This window comes from Plecotus auritus (genome assembly GCF_963455305.1).
Source record: "Plecotus auritus genome assembly, chromosome: 7".
Classification (NCBI taxonomy): domain Eukaryota; kingdom Metazoa; phylum Chordata; class Mammalia; order Chiroptera; family Vespertilionidae; genus Plecotus; species Plecotus auritus.
This window is the reverse complement of record NC_137774.1, coordinates 78,999,106-79,023,435: the sequence shown is the minus strand read 5'-3', so window position 1 is coordinate 79,023,435 and position 24,330 is coordinate 78,999,106. Positions and strand designations below refer to the sequence as shown.

Genomic DNA, 24,330 nt, shown 5'->3' with positions numbered 1-24,330 from the left:
CATATCTGAGAATTAGCCATGTTGCTACACCTAGTGGTAAGAGTTCATTCCTTTTTTTCCTTTTGCAAAGCATTCCATGCTTTGAACAGTTTGCAATCTACCCGCCTAGAATCTTGACAAGCAGCCCAGGTGATACTAATGGCTAGGGTACTTCTTTTTCATTCTGTCATTCTGGCTATGGATGGGGACAAATGAGCTGGCAGGAGAAGGGACAGTTGAGATGTCATGGTGAGCTTCGTTGTGACTGGTTAGTGGCTTCCGGGCCACCAGAGGTGCAGACGCCAATGCTGGTAGCTTCAGACTTGCAACGTGAGCCTCTGGGCTACATTCTCGAGGTGGAAAAGCCACATGCTCCAATCATTACAGCAGGGACTTTTCCAGGGCCTCCACAAAATGACTCTGTGGGTGGTGGGGACCAGCATGGGGGCAGCGGAAGGGCCTCTATTATTCGGCTGGAATTTTTCTCCTACCCCCTCACTGTGTGGCTGACTTTCTGTGGTATCCTTTTATAATAAACCCAGGAGTCTATAAGTAATCTCAGTCTCTCAGCCTTCTGTCACTTAGGTCACCAAAATCAACAGCCAACAGGTGCCCCTGTGATATGGCTGCTTGTAATAGTGAAAATCCGGAAACCACCTACATGCCTATGGTCAAGTTAAATAAGTTATGGCCCAGCAAATGCAGCTCTTGAACCAAACTACGTAAGGTTGCATGAACAGGCAATCAGAAGGTTTAAGATACACTGGTAGGTTGGGGAAAAATAAAACAAACAGCAAAATGGTATCTGACTGAACTGTAGGGTGAGATTCTATAGAACTATTGCTTTCTATATTTTGTAATGTTTGATTTTTAAAAATATATATGTTTTTATTGATTTCAGAGAGAGGAAGGGAGAGGGAGAGAGATAGAAACATCAATGATGAGAGAGAATCATCGATTGGCTGGCTGCCTCCTGCATGTCTCCCACTGGGGATCGAGCCCGCAACTCGGGCATGTGACCTGACCAGGAATTGAACCGTGATCTCCTGATTCATGGGTCGATGCTCAACCACTGAGCCACACCGGCTAGGATATAATATTTGATTTTTTGGTTGTTGCTTTATAAAGAGGACATTTTCTTTCCATAATTAGAAAATAAAAATAAAAGCAAAATTCATCTATCCTCTTACCCCATAAATCCAACTTCTATACAAAGAAAGTGACTTCTCCACTTTGGCAGGCTTATAAAAGTACTCTGGTGAAATTCCCATAAAGCTAGAGGCATCTGCCTGGGTTTCTTACAGCAGGGCACCCTTTTTAGACACAGTACATGAAAAGTCATCTAATCCAGGAACCCCAGAATTTTAATTGTCCCAACTTTTATCTTTAATGAGTAGTCTGGGCTTAGAAAGGGTCACCACAGAACAGACATTTGGAGGGAATGCTAGATTTCATAATAAAACCAACTCTTCTGGACACTTTCATCTATCTGCCAGACCCAGTACTATGCTCTGCAAACACACTATCATACTTAATCCTCAAACCACTCCATTTCCCAGGTACTAGGATTATCTCCACTGCAGCTTGGAGAGTTCACTCCCTGGAGCACACTGGGGGAATATGTGGCAGAACCAGCCTGGGGCCTAGTTGGGTCTGAGTCCAGGGCCTGCACCACCGAGCTGGGTCTTGCCCTCTGGGAATTCTCAGAAACCACACAATTCATATCCAGTGTGACAAAAGCTGATAACAAGAGAAATCACTTAGGGAAGAGTCAACTCACATTCATCTTGAAGCCGTAGCACCATCTACTGGTCGCTTCTGAGAGTCACCATTCAATAGCTCTTTTGTACCTCTTCCTCCTTCCCCAAAGGAATGCTAATGACACCATCACTACCTCCTTCTACCCAACAGAAACTATTTTCAAACCTATCTTGGGGACCTAGAGCCTGCCTCTGATGTAGACATTCAGTCACTTGTCTTCTTTTCCTTACTATGGGTAGGGCCTAGGGCTTGGTGTGGTCACCTTGGAATAATACAGGTAGTGGTCAAACACAGAGGATTAGGAGCTAACAGGGTTTCTCACCCTCAGCACTGTTGACATTTTGGGCTATAAAATTCTTTTGCTGTGGGGCTGTCCTGTGCATTGTAAGATGTTTAGTCGAATCCCTGGTCTCCACCCATGAGATACCAGTAGCAACACGCTCTCCCCCAACCTACACCATCTGTATAACCAAGAGTGTCTCTGGACATTGACAAATGTCTGCTGGTAGCACAATCACCCTCAATTAAGAACCATGGAGCTAACTTACCTGGATTGAATCCCTTCTCAATTTTGGCCTTCCTAGAGCTGTCACCTGGGCCAGTGACTCAAACTCTCTGAGCATTAAATGAGGGCAGCGACAGCTCCTGTCTCTCAGGGAAGGTTGTTTAGACGAAGAACCAGGGGCTTAGTGAGGGCAGGTGATAAGCTCTGAGTCACACAGGTGCCAGTCGGGCAGCTGCCAAAGCCCACACCCTGCATCCTCTGTGGCTGAGTTCTTCCTCCCTGGCTGCTTCCAATGCTTATTCTATTGGCTGATTGACTCCAACTCCTTAGTAATAAATTATAAACAAGAAATGCCAATGCCCCGTCATCACTCAGCAGTAGAGACTCTCCCTTAGCAATTCAAAGCACCACCAAGCAGGGATAAACATGATGTTATGGACTGAAATGTGTCCTCAAAATCCCTATGTTGAAGCCTTAACCCCCCCCAATGTGACTGTTTTGGACATAGGGCCTTAAGGAGGTGATTAAGGCTAAAAGAGGTCATAGGATAGGGCCCTAATCCAATAAGACTGGTATCCTTATAAGAAAAGAGACAGCCCTGTCCAGTGGTACACAGTGGTTAGTGTGTCTGCCCCACACACTGAAGGATCAAAGGTTTGATTCCTGGTCAAGGGCCCGTACCTGGGTTGCAGGTTCAATCCCTGGCCCAGGTTGGGTGTGTGTGAAACATCGATGTTTCTCTCTCTCTCCACTTCCCTACTACTCTTTCTAAAAACTCAATGGAAAAAATCCTCAGGTGAGGATTAACAAAAAAGGAAAGAAAAGGAAGAGACACCAGAACTCACAATGTGTGCACACAGAAGAAAGATCATATGAGGACACAATGAGAAAGAAGGCAGCCATCTGCAAACTGGGAAAAGAGGCCTCACCAGAAACCAACACTGAAGGCACATCTTGGATTTCCAGCCTCTAGAAAATAAATTTCTGTTGTCTAAGTCTGGGGTACTTTGTCACAGCAGCCCAAGTACACTAAGATATATGGCAAACACAGACATTTGAGAAACAACACAAAAATCATGCCAAATTACACGCTGCCAACTCTCAGCAGTGCAGAGGCAGGTGTCAATGATTGTCCTTACAAAGTGAGGTCTCGTGACTGATATTCTCAAAGAGGATGTTCAAGGTCTGCAACAGCTGAACGCACACATAGCGGCCTGATTTCTGCCGCAGGATGTTCAAGAAGAAAACAAACATATTCTTCTCCAGGAAGAAGCTGGGGAGAGAATGGGAAAGCGTCAGTGGTTTGTTTCCACAAATAGAAATCCAAATCATCCTCTGGTTCCATGCTTAGCACACGTGCACCCCCAGTCCCCAAAGGCATTTGCAGAGCAGCCAGACCATGCCATCTGCACAGCCTCAGTTTCCATGCTATCCATCCAGCTCCCACGATGCTGGACAGGCAAATGCAACCTTCCCAGCTCTCTTCTCAGAAAGCAAGAACAGTGCTGATTCTGGAAGCAGTGAACTACTAGATTTCTGACAGAATGAGAAAGATCTTTACCCACTAAATGATTACACAGTAATCTGCATTTGAAACTTGGTAGCAAAATATTTGGTAAGCAAATATTTGATATCCTTCCTTCTTCTTACTAAGCCTCTTTCCTTTGCTCTCCATGTCTTTGAGTGTTAAACAACAATGAGATATAAAGGGTTTTGGTTTCCAAATTGTCATGTTTGCCGTTTCCATGTCTGGGGGGAAAGAACGGGAAGAAATAGAGGATGCTACCATGGTGGTAGGACCCTACCTAGCCAGTCCCCAAGTCCACATTTGCCTTTCTTGTTCTGGACAAGACTTGGTCTGTACGCAGCCTGGGGCACTAACATTTAGGAGTACACGTTGGTTCTTTTAATCTTGAAAAGGAGACAGAACCCCCTAATGTTTTTCTTTAAAGAAAGAAAGTGATGTTTCTAGTTATGTGTTCTCTGAGTTCAAGCTAAGAGCAGATAACCTCTCATTTGGGGTACTCCAAATAAATCGCTGCAGTAACATGTGTCTGCTGGTTGACTTAGTTTTAGTAACTCTTTCCCCTCCACTGTCAGTTCCACAATAGCAGGACTGTGGGCCACATAACTTCTGTTTGAATCCATGAAAGGGTAAATGAATGAATAAATTACCTTAAAGAAAGACCCCTAAAATCTTTTCCATTCACATGGACCTCCAGAATATTCCTAACATTTGACCTATTTTGTTTATCTTGTCTATCAAGGATCACCCAACAAGCTCACTGCAGCATAATGATAACCAAGTTGGGAACTTATTAAAATGCCTGTAGATTTTGCCCAGAGATCTATCCCCTAAAACCAACATGAAGTCCAAGGGTCTGGATTTTAAAAAACACCCTGGAAGAGTATAGAGGGGGCTCCTTTGAAAAATGACTAATTCTAGGGCTGGGGCAGAAAAAAAATAAAAAATGAACCTGAAGCATCTTAAAGTATCAGAAAGTAAGGAAGTGCTCAAAAACAAAAGGATGGGGCGTGTCAAAGGACACAGGAACCAACCTGAAGGAGCTTCCAAAGCTGGAACCAATTCAGCAACAAAACAAATAACACTGTATTGGATTATAATCCAAAGCATAAAGTAAATATCCATGCATTCATATTGATATAAATAAATGATTGAATAAAAACATAAATGGGAATAAACAAATCTTCCATGCAGAACTTCAAATAGTGTATATAGATACTACCCCCTCGCAGAAGGTGGAGCTTAATTCCCATGCTCCTAGGTGGGATAGGTATGCCTAAAACTGTCAAGGTCATGAAAAATCAAGGAAGACTAAGAAACTGTCACAAAGCAGAGGAGAGTGGGGAAATGTAACAACTGAATGCACTGTGGGAGTCTGGATTGGGATTCTAGAGCAAAAAGAGGATATTAATGGAAAATCTGGCAAAATGCAAATCAAGTTTGGAGCTTTTTTGATAGTTAGGTACCAATGTCAATACTCAGATTTGACAAATGCACCTTGGTAATCTAAGATGTTAACAATGGAGGAAACGGGGGGGGGGGGGGCGCGGGGGAGTAGCATATGGGAACTTTCTGTACTATCTTTATAACTTTCTGTAAATCTAAAATTACTCCAAAATAAAAAAATATATTAAAAACAAATTCTCTTAGGAACTCTGTTAGGCAGCCACCTAAGAATCCCTGGGCCTCGGGGATTTTTCTAAGCTGACAAATGGACTACGGAAGACAGTTTCTAAGCTTTAACCCAAGGGTTTCTAGTAAACGAAGACAGTTTCTAAGCTTTAACCCAAGGGTCTCTCTCATTTCCAAAAACAGATACCAACCAACCAATTCTCCATGGAACTTTAAAGAAAGCTAGTCCCATTTATAAGCAATGCCTCACTTTATTACTCCTGTTATCTTTTGGGGATCATGGCCAGTGTCACAGGTTTGTGTTTTCACGAGTAGTTTTATTTAAATAACCTTACCGATGAAAACATAGAGCTATCCAGAAAATCAGGATATCTAATAAGAAGCCATGTTAGAAATGGAATACCTTTTTTTTTAATTGTCTTAAAAATGGCCTCAATACTTATAATTGAGATTACTTTATCCTATCTAATAAAATAGTAATATGCAAATTGACCGTCACTCCAACACACAAGATGGCTGCCCCAATGTGGTCAAAGATGACTGCCCCCATGTGGACACAAGATGGCTGCCACAAGATGGCCAGCAGGGGAGGGCAGTTGGGAGGGACCAGGTCTGCAAGGGAGGCCAGTTGTGGGCGATCAGGCCAGCAGGGGAGGGCAGTTGGGAGGGACCAGGCCTGCAAGAGAGGGCAGTTGTGGGTGATCAGGCCAGCAGGAGAGGGCAGTTGGGAGGGACCAGGCCTGCAAGGGAGGGCAGTTGGGGGCAATCAAGCCTTCAGGGGAGGGCAGTTAGGGGTGACCAGGCCGGCAGAGGAGGGAAGTTGGGGCCAACCGGGCCTGCAAGGAAGGGCAGTTGGGGGGGACCAGACCTGCAGGGGAGAGCAGTTAGGGGTGACCAGGCCTTCATGGGAGGGCAGTTAGGGGTGACCAGGCCTGCAGGGGAGAGCAGTTAGGGGCAAACAGGCTGGCAGGGGAGCAGTTAGGCATCAATCAGGCTGGCAGGGGAGTGGTTAGGGGGTGTGATCAGGCTGGCAGGCAGAAGCGGTTAGGGGCAATCAGGAAGGCAGGCAGGTGAGTAGTTGGGAGCCAGCAGTCCTGGATTGTGAGAGGGATATCCGACTGCCCGTTTAGGCCCGATCCTACTGGGATCGGGCCTAAACGGACAGTCGGACATCCCTCGAGGGGTCCCAGATTGGAGAGGGGCTGAGGGACATACCCCCCTGTGCACGAATTTCATGCACCAGGCCTCTAATATAAAAATAAAATCTATCTGGTGGTTGTAATAATCCAAATTCTTCTGGACTCAGACATTAAGACAGATCTATTGGGGAAGTAGCCTTTGCTTTTTTTTTTTTAATTTAAATTCTTTATTGTTGAAAGTGTTACATATGTCTCTTTTCCCCCCTCACTGACCTCTCCCTGCCCATTCTGGCCCCCCAGCACATGCCCTCACTCCTCTATTGTCTGTGTCTATTGGTTATGCTTATATACATACATACAAGTCCTTTGGTTGATCTCTTACCCACCCCACCCAACCTTCCCCTGCCTTCCCTCTGAGGTTTGCCAGGCTATTCGATGCTTCTATGTCTCTGAATCTATTTTTGTTCATCAGTTTATGTTGTTCATTATATTCTACAAATGAGTGTTTGCTTTTTAACTATCCAGTAGGGACACCTTTATTTTATTTTATTATGAATTGCTAACATTTCTTACTGCCTAGACCAGCCGTGGGCAAACTACGGCCCGCAGGCCGGATCCGGCTGTTCTATCCGGTTCTCTTGCTCTCCCCTCCGCTCCTTTACTTTGAATTTATATTAGTTCACACAAACACTCCATCCATGCTTTTGTTCCGGCCCTCCGGTCCAGTTTAAGAACCCATTGTGGCCCTCGAGTCAAAAAGTTTGCCCACCCCTGGCCTAGACTATACCAGGCACTAGACAGGGAACTCTCTCTCTCTTAAAGATGAGGAAACTGAGGCTGGCCTAAGGTTGCTCATCTAGAAAGGGACTAAGGGACAAACCCCTCCATGGGCTCTGGTAGGAGGCACTGCTTCAATGTTTACCAGCTGTGTGATCGAACACATAAATGGGACAAGGCCATTACCCTGGAGTCACTGGGAGACGTAGGGGGATTATCTCATCAAGAGCTCAGCACTGTGCCTGGCCCATCAGTAAACACAATAAATGTTTGCCCTTAGTGTCTCCCCCAGTTCACTTAGAGTCTAACTACCCAGGACATTGTCTCCTTCCTTGGGGGTGATAATCAAACACTACTGGAAAAATTACCCATGATATTTTCAGATTTTCTAGAGACTCATTTCCATACTTCCCCATTTTCAGCTGTGGTGTTTCAGGACATTTTATATAGATAGAGGAATAGATATCCATGCAAGACCAAACTGGCTTCAAATTCTGACATCATCAGAATGACTCATGGTATGCATTCAGAAACATATTCAAAGGAAGATGAAAAAAATTTTTAAAACATTAGAAACCCTTACTCAAACACAGAGCTGTCATTCTGATCTCCCCAAATCAGGATCTCGGTGATGGAACGGATGGTCTCCACTAGCAGGTTCCGGTTCTGTTCTGTGACTGTGGTGTTTTTGGTCAAAACATGGTATAGATACCTGAGAGAAAGGAAAGAATAGTAAAGATTACCAACTGAAATGAAAGCCAGGCTCATTGACAATTAGTAACATTTGGGGGACAATATGGCTGTGCTTATTCACATCCACTTAGCACAACTGCCATTCAGATGAGACAGAACTTACCATTCAGGAAAAATGGCAGACACTTCTTTGAAGCATTAAGTAACCAGGGACACACCAACCCCAAATGAGGTAAGAGAACTGTCAAGTCCTTGAAGACAGCCATCCTCAAACTTGAGTGTGTAAGATAATCCCTGGAGAACTGGATAAAATGGGGGTATGGAAGCCCACCCGGAGATTCAGATTCAGGGGGACTGAGGGAAGACCAGGCACTGGCCTTTTTCACACACTCCCCAGGTAATTCTGATGCTAGTGGAGCAAGTAGAAACACATGGCTCAAGTCTGACTGCTTAACATAAGACCTGCATGAGGTGTTGTCATAGCTTAGGGAGGGTGGGTCCCAAAGCCAGCGCCTGGGTAAAAATCATGTGCAATCACAAGATTACCCTTGGATTGCTCACAATTCCCTTAAAGTTCAGATCGCCCATCAGAATTGATGGCTCACATAAAGTGGGTTAGTTGCAGGACACTGATCTTATGTGGTGAGTGCAGATTGTTGGAATTCACAAAGTCAAGTGGGCTTGAGACTATGGCATTATATTTCACCCACCCAAATGGCCCTAAATGGTCCTGGAAGGCCCACGCTGCTCCAGACCTATGCCAGCTGCTGGGGCAGAGACCAGAAGGCCCAGGCCCAACCTCAAAGCCCTCTGCTGGTGGTGAGGGCAACTGAATCACTGAGGCCAGTGCTGAGCAGTGTTGGACCCAGGAGCCTGGTCAGATGCCCTGGGACTGACACCTGATACAACTTTTAAGAGATGGCATCTTTAGGACCCACAGACTGAGGTAACTTGAGCTGTTATGGGAGCCTCAGACTTGGGAAGGCAAAGGGAATACCAAGAGTCACCTCTTGGTTTCTTTTATGGTCCCCTTTAGCTGGGGGTGGGGGCTAGTGAGAGCAAGACAGGAAAAGATTAAATAGGATCATCCCATCAAAAAAATCTCTAAAAATGTGTAAGATATAAAAGACATATTCTTTCAGAGGGAACAATAAGGAGCAATCTACTACTTAAGGGGGCTGGGTTTTAATTTAAAATCACATGCAACTTCTATGCAGTAACCAGAATAGTCCTCGGAAAACAGAAATCTCCAACACCTGAAGAAACCAAGATGGCGGCATAGGTAAACACCTGAACTTGCTGCCTCGCACAACCACTTCAAAACTACAACTAAAAGACAAAACGGACATCATTCAGAACCACAGGAAGGTTGGCTGAGTGGAAATTCTACATCTAGAAGGAAAGAGAAAAGCACACTGAGACTCAGAGGAGATGCGGAAGTAAAGTGCAGAGGTACAGAGGTGCATGTGAGGAAAGGGGCTGGAGACTAAAAACGCTGTTGTCTTTTTCAATCGGGAGGGAGACACAAGCTCCTGACTGCTCTGAACTCTAGTTCCAGGCGAGACTCTGGGGACCCACACTCATACAGGGAGAAAATGGACTGTCTGGCATCGGGCTGGGACACGAGGGCGGCCTTCTCTCAGAGGTGCTTGCAGCGATTACCATGGGACACTGAGACCTGAGGGCCTCTTAGGGCAGGGCTGCTGGCCAGTCATTGCTGTTTGCTCCACCCTGTTGATTCCCTGAGACCCCGTCCCACCCAATTTACAACCCCACCCAAGTTATTGGCAGAGGCTTTTGCATATGAATGGCCTGGCCCTTTGCAATCTAAAATTACCTAACAAACTGCAGCTGGGTCAGAGAGCCCCAGAACTTCCAAAAGAAGGCCCAAGGCCCCACAGCAGCTTGCAATGCTTCACAGCTGGGCCTCATCTGGGCACCTCCAAAACCCAAAGAAGAGGAATCTGCAGATCTCTCCGTAGCTCCTGCTGGGTGGCCTCAGGCAGAGGCTAAATTTGCACCTCCTTGGAGACCCAAGAGCCAGTGTACCCAGTGGTCAGAATGGGACCATCCAGATTACAACTCCTCAGATCCTTAAAGGACACACAGGGGGCAGACTCAGTGAGCACCAAAGCCCCACTGAAGCAAGTCCTGCCCCATAAGGGTGTCTCCAGCACAGAAGTTCTCCCATTGTAGACACAACTGATCCTCACAGCCAACTGGCCTGGAGGTCAATTCCTCCCAGTGATACCAACAACAATCAAGGCTTAACTACAACAGGACTGTGCACACAGCGCACAAAGGGGTGCACCAAGAGTGTCCACCTCCGGTAATTAGGGAGGCTGAGCCACTGGGCCCTATAGGACACCTAGCACACAAAGCCACTCTATCAAAACAGGGAAGCAGCCAAAATGCGGAGACACAGAAAGAGGTCACAAATGACAGAAATGGAGGAAAGCAAACTACGGGATATAGAGTTCAAAACCACGGTTATAAGGTTATTCAAGAATCTTCTAGAAACCGCCGATAAATTTAGTGAGACCCTCGAGGATATGAAAAAGGACCAACTAGAAATTAAGCATACACTGACTGAAATAAAGAATAATATACAGAGATCCAACAGCAGACTAGAGGATCGCAAGAATCAAGTCAAAGATTTGAAATACAAAGAAGCAAAAAACACCCAACTGGAAAATCAAAAAGAAAAAAGAATCCAAAAATATGAAGATAGTGTAAGGAGCCTCTGGGACAACTTCAAGCGTACCGACATCCGAATTATGGGGGTGCCAGAAGAAGAGAGAGAGCAAGATATTGAAAACCTACTTGAAGCAATAATGACAGAAAACTTCCCCCACCTGGTGAAAGAAATAGACTTACAAGTCCAGGAAGCGCAGAGAACCCCAAACAAAAGGAATCCAAAGAGGACCACACCAAGACACATCATAATTAAAATGCCAACAGCAAAAGACAAAGAGCGAATCTTAAAAGCAGCAAGAGAAAATAGTTAGTTACCTATAAGGGTGTACCCATACGATTGTCAGCTGATTTCTCAACAGGAACTATACAGGCCAGAAGGGAGTGGCAAGAAATATTCAAAGTGATGAATAGCAAGAACCTACAACCAAGATTACTCTACCCAGCAAAGCTATCATTCAGAATTGAAGGGCAGATAAAGAGCTTCACAGATAAGAAAAAGCTAAAGGAGTTCATCACCATCAAACCAGTATTGTATGAAATTCTTTAAGAAGAGGAAGAAGAAGAAAAAGGTAAAGTTAAAAATTATGAACAACAAATACATATCTATCAACAAGTGAATAAAAATCAAGTGAATAAAAAATCTGATGAACGGAATAAACTGGTGATTATAATAAAATCAGGGGCATAGAAAGGGAGTGGACTGACATTCTCAGGGGGAAGGGGATGTGGGGCATGCGGGAAGAGACTGGATAAAAATCATACACCTATGGATGAGGACGGTGGGGGGAGGGTAAGGGCAGAGGGTGGGGTTGGAACCAGGTGGAGGGGAGCTATGGGGGGAGAAAGAGGAACAACTGTAATAATCTGAACAATAAAGATTTATTTTTAAAAAAAGAAATCTCCAACACCTATGTCCAAATCTATAGGTAGGGCTACAGACAGGAGCAGAAGTTAGTTTTCCTCAGGGATAAGGTAACTCCACGGCACTGTTTCAGCCTGGCATGAATCACCAGCGCACTCATAACTCTCTGTCTCCATGTCGCCTTGACTCATCTTCTCCAAGTCAAAGAGCAGAGTTTTTCAAATTGTGGTTCACAGGCCTCCTGCATCAGAATACCTAAGGTGCAGATTCTAGTTCCCCATCCTGGATCCACAGAACTGACTCCTGGGTGTGGTACATGACGCTGAGTCAGCTCTGAGTCCTAGTGACCCTATGAATAAGTGATGTTCACAATGTCCTGTCCTCAACAGTCCTGCTCAGCAACTATAGACTCCTGCCTACAGTTTCTTTTATGGAGTCAGTCTGTCTCTTTAGTCTTTCTCTTTTCCTGCTGCCTTCTATTTTTCCCAGCATTATTGTCTTTTCCAAAGAACCCTGCTTTCTCATGATGTCCCTGCAGTAGAAGACCTTCAGTTTTGTCATTTTTTGCCTCCAGCAATGTTTCAGGCTTAATGTGCTCCAGGATCCACTTGTTCATCTTTCTGGAGGTCCAGGGTATCTGTAGAGCTCTCAACACCATATTTCCAATCAGTCATTTTTCTATCAGCCTTCTTCACTGTCCGACTTTCACATTAGTACATAGTAGTTGGGAATATGAGGGTGTGGATCTTAACCTTGGTCTCTAATGACATATCTTTGTGGTGATCCTCCCTAATTCTTCCATTGCTGCCCTTCTGAGTCTCAGCCTTCTTGAGTTCTTGGCTACAGTCCCCATTTTAATTGATATTTGAACAAAGTAAGCAAAATCTTTAACAATTTCAATATCTTCACTATGTTAAAGTTGTGTATTTCTTCTGTTGTCATGAGTTTTGTCTTCTTGATGTTCAATGCAAGCCCTGCTTTGGCACTTTCTTCTTACTTTCATCAGAAGTCATTTCAAACCATTGCTACTTTCTGCCGTAAGATGGTGACATCTGCATATCTAAAGTTATTACTAATTCTTCCACCAATTTTCATTCCTCCTTCCTCTGAGTCTAGCCCAGTTTTTAGTATGATATGTTCTATGTACAGATTAAACAGGAAGATAAAATTCACGCAATCTGTCACTTTTGCCTATAGGAAACCATTCTGTCTCTCTACTCTGTCCTGACAATGGCTTCCTGCCCACAATACAAGTTACACATCAGGACAATCAAATGCTAAGGCACACCTGTTTCTTTCAGAGCAACCCACAGACTCCAAGTGGAGAATCCCAAATCTGCATTTTGAATGAGCTTACACTAAAGTTTCAGAGTCATTGCATCACTCACATGATGGCCATCAATGAACTTTCCATGCAGCCAACAGCATACCCACTCCCTGCCATGATAGGCACTATTGGTGCCAGGGGAGAGGCAGGTTCTCCCACTCTGGGGTTTCCTTGTGTATAGAGGATGACATCCATTAAGGATCAGAGAGTAAAATCTTTAGAACCAGCCCTGACTTCTACTCACTGTGCCTGGAATGCCCTTGCTGCCCTGATCAATCAATAAACTCTTACTATTTCAAAACCTACCTCAGGCACCTCTTGGTAAATAAAACCTTCTTTAAAGAACCTCCCCACCCACCTGCCCTGGGGGATTTCATTAGTCCCTCCTCTCTAGTGCCTCTGTACCCATAGGTATTTGCTGCTGCACAGATCACCCTCATTTGCAATGATCTGCCTCCCTTTCTAGACATGAGTTCCTCAAGATCAGAAACATCATCTTACTGATCTTGGTGACTCCAAAATGCCTGGTTCACAACAGGTACTCAATAAATTCTGAATGGCGGGAAGGTAAGGGACCGTCTTCATGAACATGTTACATCAGAACATGTAAAGACTGAACATAGTCAAAGGTCCAAAGCCAAACATAGCAAGTGGCAGCACAGAGAGGCAGTGGAGAGCTCAGGCTTTGGGAATGTAACAGACAGACTTGGGCTTGACCCCTAACTCTGACACTTCCTAACTATGGAGATCAGAGTCAGCCTCCATAAGGCACCAGTAACAGTCAAGGCCACTTCACTGAGCTGTTCCAGGTATTGGACATGATAACGCATAGAAAGAGCCAAGCTTGGCATCTGGCACACAGTAAGCACTCAACAGATGCAGAATTGGCTGCTACTACTATTATTATGTTGCGGTCGTTACGATTGGGGCCATAATCAACATTATTACTAAATTATACATGGAATATTCCAGAACTTAGGAAGGAGAGTTCATGCTGGATCCATTCATGAAAAGAAGACTTCATGGGACAAGTTATGGAACCATCCAGAGAAGCAAGAGCAGGTAGTGGAAAGTCTAGGCTTAGCTGGGTAATCTTGAGTAAGTTAGTTCACCTCAGTTTTATCAACCATAAAAATGGAGCAGCAATTGAACCTTAATGCTTTAGTACCTACCTATTATGGTGTTGTTAGGAGGAATAAACAAGTAAAAAGACATATATAAAATGGCAGTTTCTACATATGATGCTATTATTGTTTCCATCATTGCCTTTGTTAAATAATCTATGAAAAAAGTTCTAGTAACTAAGAGGAGGCCCTTACAGACAACCCCAGGAGAAAGAGGAAGATTCTAGAAGCTCCCACATGTGGTGCATGGCCTACAAACCTGACTCTATGTGAAGGGCTTCATGTGACCCTCATACTCATAGTAACCTGGGGACATGAAAATTGTGACCACCGCTGTGCAGGCCGGGTTGGCAACGGAGGGACATTTAGGAGCTCGCCCACAGCCAATGGCCAGGAGGCACAGTGTGGGAGTTCCAGCTATTCCATGGCCCAACACCTGCTGTTCTTAGCCTTTTTCAATGGAGCTATTCTGCTGGGTATATAGTGATGTTGTACTGGGGCTTTATTCTATATAATAAAAGAATAATATGCAAATAGACCGAATGGCGGAACAACTGAACAACCGGTCACTATGACGTGTGCTGACCACCAGGGGGGGCGTGTGCGGAACATGGCGGGTATTGGCCGTGGTGGAATGGTGGAGGAGGTGAGCGGGGGCTCCAGACCAAGGCGGGGCGCTGGTCACTGTCATTGGGGCGAGTATCTGGTGGTTACTGAAAATTCTTTGTTCCTGCATGCCACGGTCCCACCCAGCACTCAGACCTGCTGCTGGCGCTGGCCGTACTCGCACCCGCAGCTGGCGCCGGAACCACTGCTCGCACCTGCTGCTGGTGCACGGCGCTGGTTCCGATCACTCACTGCCATCAGCAGGTGCGAACGGTGGCTGCCAGCCCTGATCACCCAAGGGCTTCTCCACCTCCCCCTGCTCCTGAGGGGCGATTGGGACAGCAGCTGCCCCTTGCACCCACTGATGGCGCCAGCCCCGCTCACACCCGCTGCTGACATCGGCCCCAATTGCTCCACGCCGTCAGCAGTTGTGTGTGGGGCCGGCCGCCATCAGCGCATAGGAGCAGCAGCGGTGGGAAAGGCCAGGCAGGGGCACGGAGGATGGGCCGAGACCCACCCCTGTGCCTACCGCAGCCTCGCAGCCCACAGTTCCTTTCAAGGTGCACGAATTCGTGCACTGGGCCCCTAGTTGTATAATAAATGAAGCTGAATGCCTTTTCACATATTCATAGCTATTTGAATATCTTTTGCAAAGTACCTGTGCAAGTCTTCCTCTTGTCCATTTTTAAAATTAGGTAGAGTACCTTTTTCTTATTTATTTGATGGAATTCTTTATATATTCTGAGCACAAATCCTATATTGGATATACATGTGACAAATATTTTCTCTAAATGTAGCTTGCCTTTTCACTCTCTTTATAGTTGTCTTTTGATGAGCAAAGATTCTTAATTTTAATGTAAAAGTCATTCCCTTGGATAATGTTTTTTGGTCAAGCTTAAGAAATCCTTACCTACCCCAAAGGTCATGAAGAAATGCTATATTCTTCCCCCAAAAAAGCCAGTTTTCCCTTTCACATTTCAACTTATATTACATCTGAAACTGATCTTTGTGTATGGCATGAGACATTGGCCAAAATTCACTATCCATCTGGATATCTAGTTGACTCATCATCATTTACCAAAAAGGTCCTCATTTCTTCAATGCACTGCAATGTCACCTTTGTCATTAATCAGGTGACTACAGATGCGGGACTCTTTGTGGAGCTGTAGTTCCACTGATCTATTTGTTTACTTTTGTGCCAATACTATGCTGTCCAATTACTGCAGCTTTATAACAAATCTTGTTATGTGATAACGTAAGTCCTCCAAACTTCTTTCCTTCTGTTTTTTCATTATGGCATTGGCTATTCTTGGCCCTTTGTATTTCCACATAAATTTAAAAATCCACCTTCTCAATTTCCACAGAAATATTTGCTAAGATTTCCTTTAAGACTGACCTAAATCTATAAATAGAGAGAGAACTGACATCTTTACCATAGTGTAACATTATGACATTTACATTTCTCTCAATGTTTGGATAGGGGTCTTATGCATCTTTTGTTAGACTTATTCCTAGGCAGTTGATGTTTTTAATGCTATTGTAAACAGTAGTCTTTGAAACATTCATTTTTTAAATGTTTATTGTTGGTAAATAGAAATTCCCACTAAAGCGCTAGCTGGTTTGGCTCAGTGGATGGAGTGTCGGCCCACAGACTGAAGGGTCGAGGGTTAGATTCTGATCAAGGGAATGTACCTTGGTTGCAGGCTCAATCCCTGGCCCCGGTCGGGGTGCATGCTAGAGGCAATCAACTGATGTGTCTCTCTCACATCAATGTTTCTCTCTCTATGTCTCTCCGCCTCCCTTCCACTCTCTCTAAAAATCAAAGAAAAAAATGTCCTCGGGTGAGGATTAACAAAGCAAAACAAAAATACCCACTAGATTTCAAGCTCTTAAGCTCTATGATGTTATACCTGCACCTTGCTCTTCTTTTCTCCCCACGATGCCCTAGCACACACTGTTTTAGATACTGCTGTAGAAGAGACCCTCACTATATGTTTGCTTAAATGTACTGGAAAAGAAAAGAAAGCTGAATGGGTTAAGATTTAACATTTTAATGCTGTATCTAATCCCAGAGCTTTGGAAGATCAACTAATTCAACCTCCTCAGAGATATTAACAGTTTAATAATGTTCTGAGTGTTAGAAATGGAACACTCATTTTAGAAAAGTTAGAAACTTCAACAACAAAAGAGAAATGGCGATTGTCAAGCATGCTGCTGCCCAGAGATGACCACTGCTGAAGCTGCAACATATTTCCTTGGGTCTTTTCCTTTGCTTAAGGGTATTTATATAGTTGAGCTCATGGTGGATATCCATTTCCATGCCCATCTTTTTTCCCACCTCTGGCTAAAATAAAAGCATTTTTGCCATTGTCAAGTGTCGCAGACACCCATAATGGCTACACAGTAAGCCACTGAAAACACAAGCACAGCAGTTACGCTTCTGTTAGGCGTAAGTGTTTACATGATCAAACAGTTAAGGTGGTCAACTTTGTGTGCAAAGCTGTGTCCCTCAGATAAGTTTCCAAGGACAGAATGATTACCTTGGACATTTAACTATATAGTAAATTAAGATTTTTTCTCTTACAATGATAACAACTGTTACATAACATTTTCTCTCAAATTCTGTGTGTGAATTTTTTTATCATCATGATAAAAACTGTTACAGCCTCCTACGGCCAGGCCCTGTTCTGAGTGCCTCAGATGTATTCACTCGTTCAACCCTCACAACAACCCTGTGGGTTGGGGCACTCTGGAGAGCTGAGGCTCCGGGAGGCTAGAACCTGCCCAGAGGCCCCACAGAGAACCCAGGCAGTCTGGCTCCAAGCCCCATCCTTATAAGCATTATAGTACAGAAAATACAAACAATGGAGTAAACAACACTTTTATTAGCCAAGTATTTACATGAAGTTATGAATGCCCGGCATTACAAGAAAATCAAATAGATAAACAACAAACCAAAAAAGCAAGAAAATACATATTAGAGCTTAAGGCAAGTCCTAATAACTCACCTTACTCCATTTATTTGGAAAAGAGCCAGCATTACCATATCTCCAACAGAAGATCTGCACAATGAAGAACCCCAATCTCAGACTTTTGCACATTAACAAACTCTACCTGCGAGATGAGTTTAAGAGTCTGAAATGCCTGGAGACTAGAAAACTGCAGCCTATTGCCAACATGCAACCAACACACTAGAGGTTCATCACTGAGAACTATAGACTGCAAACAAATCCCATTTCCACAGACCCTTCTTTCTCAAGAGAGTCACTTATTTCACAAGTTAAGCCATTACAGTTAATAATGATTATGTTCACTTCAGAGACAGACATACTAAGTTCAAGTTTCATACAAGTTTTATGATATGCATGATAATATGCCTTTTAAGATGCTCCTGTTGAAAGGTCCTGAAACTTATCTGTAAGATAAAGTGTAAGAAAGGGTAAGTGGAGCTAGGGGGACTAGAAATCCACTCCCCCAAAGCATCCCCCCAATCACTCCCCAAAACACACACACCCAAAATTAACAATGTCGGAGTGGAAGAGAGGGGGGCACACAGAGCCTGTGTTGGTCTGGCCTGCTCAGCACCAAGGCAGAGACTCCCCAGACATTCTCCAGAGCATCCCACTCTGTGCTTTGAAAACTTCCATTTGGACAGCATCCAGCCTTCTGGCTGGCAGGACAAGGAAAAGGTCCATACAGCGTGAAATCAGACTAGAGGATTAGAGAAAGTTTATCACAGGCGGTGCTTCTGATGAATTTCCCCAAAAGATGTTAAACTGGGCCGGCCAGTGAGACTGCATCTGGAATGCCAGGGAGTCAGCAATCATGGCAGGTGTGCAGGAAGGGCTTTCAGCCCTAGAACAAGTCACAGCTCCAGCACAGACGCTATGACCAAAGTGGCAAGAGCAAGCTGTTGTTAAGAAAAGCCTGGCCAGAACTTGCCTCTTTTGTTCATCCTGTGACAAATACTTGTTGATCACTTAGTACGTGTCAGACCCTGTCCTAGCATCTGACAATGCCCAGGTGAACAAGCCACACAGGTCCCTGTCCTCATGAAGCTAATGTTCAAATTGGGAGACAGACAAACAAATAAATAACCAAGTAAGAACATTTATGATGGCAAACGGACATGCCTGAGGAACCCTGGCCAGCTTCCTGGGGATCTAACCCCAAGGCTGGGATAAAACTGGAAGAGCTCAGAGCACCTGACAGCTGGTCTAACTCTTTGGTGATGAGAAGACTGTATACGATAACATGTTAACTGAGTGTAACAGCAAGAACATGAACAAGTGAAGCTAGAGAACATGGTAAAACTTCTTGACTAAAGCCACAAGGGCAATTCTTATGGAAGAACTAGAGGCCCGGTGCATGACATTCGTGCACTCATGGTGGGGAACGGGAGGGGGGCGTCCCTCAGCTTGGCCTGCAACATCCTTAGTTAGCACTGTGGCCACCGCTGCTGTGCTCACCAGCTGTAAGCCCGGCTCAGGGCTTCTGGCTGAGCAGCGCTCCCCCTGTGGGAGCGCACTGACCACTAGGGGGCAGCTCCTGCATTGAGTGTCTGCCCCCTGGTGGTCAGTGCGTGTCATAGCTACCGGTAGTTCTGCTGTTCGGTTGATTTGCATATTACCCTTTTATTATATAAGACTGGCATTTGGGCAAGCAAGAATAAGAGGGGAGCTCAAGTGGTGGAAACAAAGGTGCAGAGAGGTGGGTATATGAGGTATGTGAACAGTGAATGAGAAAGGACCGTCAGTGTGAAATGGCAAAACAAATATCCTTGGATGACAATAGATAGGCTGCTATCCTAACTTACCAGAAGACAGCAACAGTCCTGAGTAGAAGCCCACCTCCGCCAGTTTGGCCCTCCCCCAATCCATTCTCTGAACTTCGGAGGGACCACGGCAGCCCTCTGGTTATAAACTTTCAATGGCTCCCCACTGTTCTCAGCCTAATGTCCAAATTTCTTAACATGATTTACAAGGCCCAGCAGGACGTGGCTTCTATGACTTCTCCAGCCTCACTGCTCTGCGTTAGAGTCTTCCACCTCCCTCCACCACATATACATATACATCCCCTTACTGAAGGACCCCAGACTCTCTCCTCCCAGCCTCTCAAATGCTGTTTCCTCTGCCTGAGCATCCTCCCTTTAACTCTGCCCTACCCCAACCCCAACCTGGTAACAACCACTCATCCTTTAGGGTCTCCATTTAAATGGGTATCTGCCCACCAAGGATGCTTCTGACTCCCTGGCCTGGGTTATAGGGACCTCCTCTGTGCTCTCAAACTAGATGGTAGGAACAGAGTCTAGAGTGCTATGAAAGCCTGAAAGAACTTAGACTTGACATAGCAGGTACCTTGGACTCACTGTGTGTGATATGTTAAATAGTGTATGCTAAGAAAATAAATCTAGCAATACTGTACCTCTAGTTCTAAAAGTACCAATGCTATGTTAGGCAAAAGTGGAATATACCAAGAGTAGATGAGTGTCTACCTGCTGGTAAACATTCGCTGTCTCCTTCGGGTAAAACCCCCGATTTTCCCTTTCTCTCATTCTCTGTCCAGTAGCTTGTGTGGAGCTGATGGCATCCCAGCTCCAAAGAAAGACCAATTAGAGCACTCCACACCCCCTGCCACAGTCACTGGGTCAGGGATGGGCATGAGACCCCAGTTGGTCTAACACTTCAATTCTGGACTTCTGCTGGCAATACTAAGAAAAGAAGTTCTTTTTCCCAGGGACTGCTAAGCTACCGCAATGTAAGCCCGGAGCCTGCTGAGGATGACACCAATACAGTAGAAAGCAGAGACAAGAACTGTAAAGAGGCAGATAGTGATAGCTCCATCTCAACACCTGGACTCAGCCATGGCTTAGCCAGGTATGACTGGTCAGTGACAGGAGCCAATCAGTTCCATTTGGGGCTTACGGCAATTCCATCCAGATTTCTGTCATGTGCAACCAAGAATCTTGAGCCACACAAAAAGGTGATCAGAATTAAGACAACCACACAACACAAGAACAAAAACGTTCCATCAGTTGTAGACTCATAGTTCCCAGTACAGGTGATGTTAGAGTAGCAATCACACAACTCCATCAGTAAAGGTTCTTCTTAGTGGTGGGCATCTGTTAGTCAGTGTCACAGTCTCGCCACTAGTCTGGGCAATAAACCACCTGTGACGTGCAGCAAATAAACTCTTACTATTTCAATCTGCCTCAACTAAATCACGAACTTGACTGAATAGACAAAAACCACAGGTACACAATTTTCCAAGAGTAAAACCCTGTATATTCCAAGAGTAAAACGCCTTTCCACTTTGAAAGCTGGGAATGTTATGAAGAATAATGTAGTTCAAAAAGGGTTTCCAGCCCTCTGGACTGTCCTCTCAATTTTTCTGTAAATCTCAAACTGTTCTTAAAAAGTCCATTAAAAGGGGGGGGGGAGAAGGAGGGTTCCAAGATGCTTTGTCTGCCCCCGCCCCCCAAATGACCAATTCTAAATTATTTTAAGTATCTTAATCTCTACTTTCCATCCACACTGTGTCCTCTGTCTGGGTAAGAGTGTATTAGGAACTGTCACTTGTCACTGGGATGGTGACCAATTTATACCAGTTGCCCAGGACTTTCCAAGTTTTAGCACTGAAAGTTCCATGTCCTGAGAAACCCTCCAGTCCCAGGCACACATGGATGGTTGGTCACCCTGTGTCAGATGAAACCCAAGCCTCATTCTACCTCCAGACTTGTTTCCATTCTACAACCAGCCCCACACTGATGCTCCACAAACTCCAGGGTCCCCCTCCCACATCCTGCTCCCCCATACAGTGATTCCTACTTGTCCTTGAAGACTGCACTCTGGTGTTGCCTCCTCCAGAAAGCTTGCAAGGTTTCCACAGAACCCTGGGCCTACCGTGATCCTAGTGCTTGCCACGCTGTACAGTCACTGGCTCTATGGTGGTCTCTTTTTCCCTCAGGTTATAAGCTGCTCCATATCCCAAACCCAAGATGTTTACTATCAGAGCCAAATGAAGATCATCACCAGCACTGGGGTGGGTAATAGCTGTTTATGGCACTCTTATCCAAGTCACTTTAGGATCTTCTAAGCCCCACACCAGTAAGCAAATCACCAGGTTACTCAGGCAGGCTGTAATATGGATTACGCTGATCTGCCTGATCCAGGGCAGGCAGCTCGGGTTTCCAAAAAGCACCCAATGGCCATGCAACCTAAACGATGTACCTGGGCAGTTCCAGGATACTTCAAAGGAACCTGAGAACCTTTACCATTCCCTGGCTGGTGGGAGAGTGAAGATGACCCACTGGCAGTGAGACTCAACCAAGTTGAAAGACTTCCCAACCTGACTTATTAGGAAGATTTATTCAAAAAGACAGTGTAATAAGTACAAGCACTAAAGTCAAATCCTGGCTTTGACACTTTTCAGCTGTTGTTATCTTGGGCAAGTGACTGAACTTCTTTGAACCTTAGTTTCCATTTCTATAAAATGGACTAAAGGAAATAACACACAGGAAGGCCTTTGCAAGTACCTGACGCAGAAAACGCATTTAATAAATATTACAGCAATTTAAAAGGCCTAGAGTCAGGCAGTGAGGTGACAGCCTGCAGGTAACTGGGTGCTGGCAGGAGGCCCAACCATTCTGCTCTTCTCAGCCACATCCACCCACTCTCTACATTCCTGAAATCCTTAAGCCTCTCCCTTTCCCCTGCAGCTGCCCTCCCACTTAAGATTCCTGCTTTCCTACATACCCCACTTCTTGTCCTGGGCCTCTCTCCTCCCCATGTTTTCTCTTACCACCATTCCTCACCACATGAGCCCTCCTGCTCCCCCCTCCCCACCCCTCTGAGACCCACAAACATTTATTAAATGCATGCTCCATGCTAGAAAGGACACAGCTGAGAATCACTGTACCCTGACCCCTGGCCAAATGAGAAACCCCCATCTAATGTCCCTCCCCACCAATCCTTTCCCATCTTCTTCCTACTGTTTCCCCCTCCTCCCTCCATCCTTCTTCCTTCCCATCAGTAATCTTGGGAGGTTCCTCTGTAAACCAGCCTACTTCTTACCACCAAAGTTTGCCTACTCCAACTCCCCCCAATATCTTCCTCCCTGAAGTTATTCCCTCCTCAAAGGTCTCTGTTTTCCATCATCACCACCACCCCACCCCCCATGCCCCCCAAAAAATCCTGGACTCCTGTCTGCATGCTCTACACCTCTCCCCAGTTCATTCTTTTTTTTTTCTCCATCCATTAAGCATCCATTGAGCTCCTACTGTGTGTCAGGCACAGCACTAGATTCTGGGATACAATTGTGAGCAAAACAAGCAGTCTCTGTCTGCCTAGTAGTGCCAGTTTAGTAGCAGACAAAAAGGTAGTAAAAACAAGCAGGACAACTGCAGTTAGTGGAGATGCATTGAATGAAATCAAGATAAAGATGGACAGGAATCGGGGTGGGGGAAGCCCTTGAGGTAGTGTGGTCTGGGAAGGCCTGGCCTGGCTAATAAACACAGCTACCACTCCTGGCCACCTACTGTGTGACACACACTGGGTCAATCTCTTTCCATGCATGACATTACTAAATCCTTGCACAATGTTCACAATACTCATTTGCAGATGCGGAACCCGAGGCTCAAAGAGGTGAAGTAATTTGGCCAAGGTCACACTGCTATTAAGTGGTGAAATCAGGATTTGAAAGCAGGTCTGTCTGCTGCACTCCTGCTTCCCAGGATCCCGTTTGCAACTTGTCCTCCCCTAGAGCTCTACTTCTGATAGTCCATCTTTAGACTCCCCCTAGAAAATAGTTTGCTTTTAATTACTGCCCTTGAATGAGCACCTGTATGTGCTCCCAGCTTTAAGTGCATTCTCTTACCCAATCCTCAAGACAAACTTGGGAAGCAGGTGCTGTCACAATATCCGTTTTACAGCTAAGGAAACTAAGGCCGAACTCCACATACTTAGATTGCAACCCAGATCTGTCCGACTCCGGGATCCAGACCTCTGACCTTTGTCCAGCCTAAGAAGTACCACCCCGAGAAGCTAGGTGCGCAAGATCTGCTCCGGCAAGAACGAAGTCGGTGTCCGTAAACTGAAATCTCATGCCCTTACTTTAAAAAGACGGGGATACTAAGGCTCTGAGAAGCTAAGCGACTTGCCCAAGGTCACACAGCAAGGAGAGACGGGGTCAGGGTTCGAACCAAGACGCCCTGACTCCAGAGCTCTCGCTCTTAACCACTATACAGCCTTTCCTGAGCACCTCTCTCCACCCTCCACCTCAGCTCTGACACCTCTCAGCGACCCCAGCCCGGGGCTACGCGCTCCCATCCCAGTTTCCAGCCCCAGGCCTCCCACCTCCGCCCCCAACATACTCACTTGAGGTGGTCCAAGGAGTGGATGTTGCGGGAAGACTTGCCATGGCCCCCGCCCACCCAGCTCCGCGAGCGGCCAAACATGTCGGCTGCCCCGGCCCGTCGCTCGCCTCACGGTCTCATGCCCCAGCGGCCCAGCGGCTGGGAGCCCGCGGCGGCAGCACAAACCGCGGAGGTGGTGAAGAGACCGCCAACCACCTTCCTTCCCGGCCCACAGCCCGGCACTGACATTCAGCCGGAACCGGCCGTTCGACCGTCGCGCTTTACGGCCGCCATCACGAGGAATGCTGGGAAATGCAGTTCACTCGCGAGGCCCCAACAGACAGGACTCTG

The 24,330-nt window shown here is 45.6% G+C and overlaps 1 protein-coding gene across 4 annotated transcripts in view; it reads right to left on the bottom strand.

Moving 5' to 3' along the window:
- Positions 1 to 24,228, bottom strand: part of CLEC16A (C-type lectin domain containing 16A) — a 231,621-nt gene extending 207,393 nt beyond the window's left edge. For 3 of the 4 annotated variants that reach the window (XM_080679440.1, XM_080679438.1, XM_080679439.1), the window contains exons 1-3: positions 24,002 to 24,228; positions 7,902 to 8,030; positions 3,385 to 3,518 (exon numbers count right to left, since the gene is read on the bottom strand). In XM_080679440.1, the coding sequence (XP_080535566.1) occupies positions 3,385 to 3,518; positions 7,902 to 8,030; positions 24,002 to 24,081 (343 nt within the window). In that variant the 5' untranslated portion in view covers positions 24,082 to 24,228. The remainder of the gene's footprint in view (positions 1 to 3,384; positions 3,519 to 7,901; positions 8,031 to 24,001) is intronic. The other variant, XM_080679441.1, reaches the window with a different exon arrangement.
- Between the last annotated feature and the right edge of the window lie 102 nt (positions 24,229 to 24,330).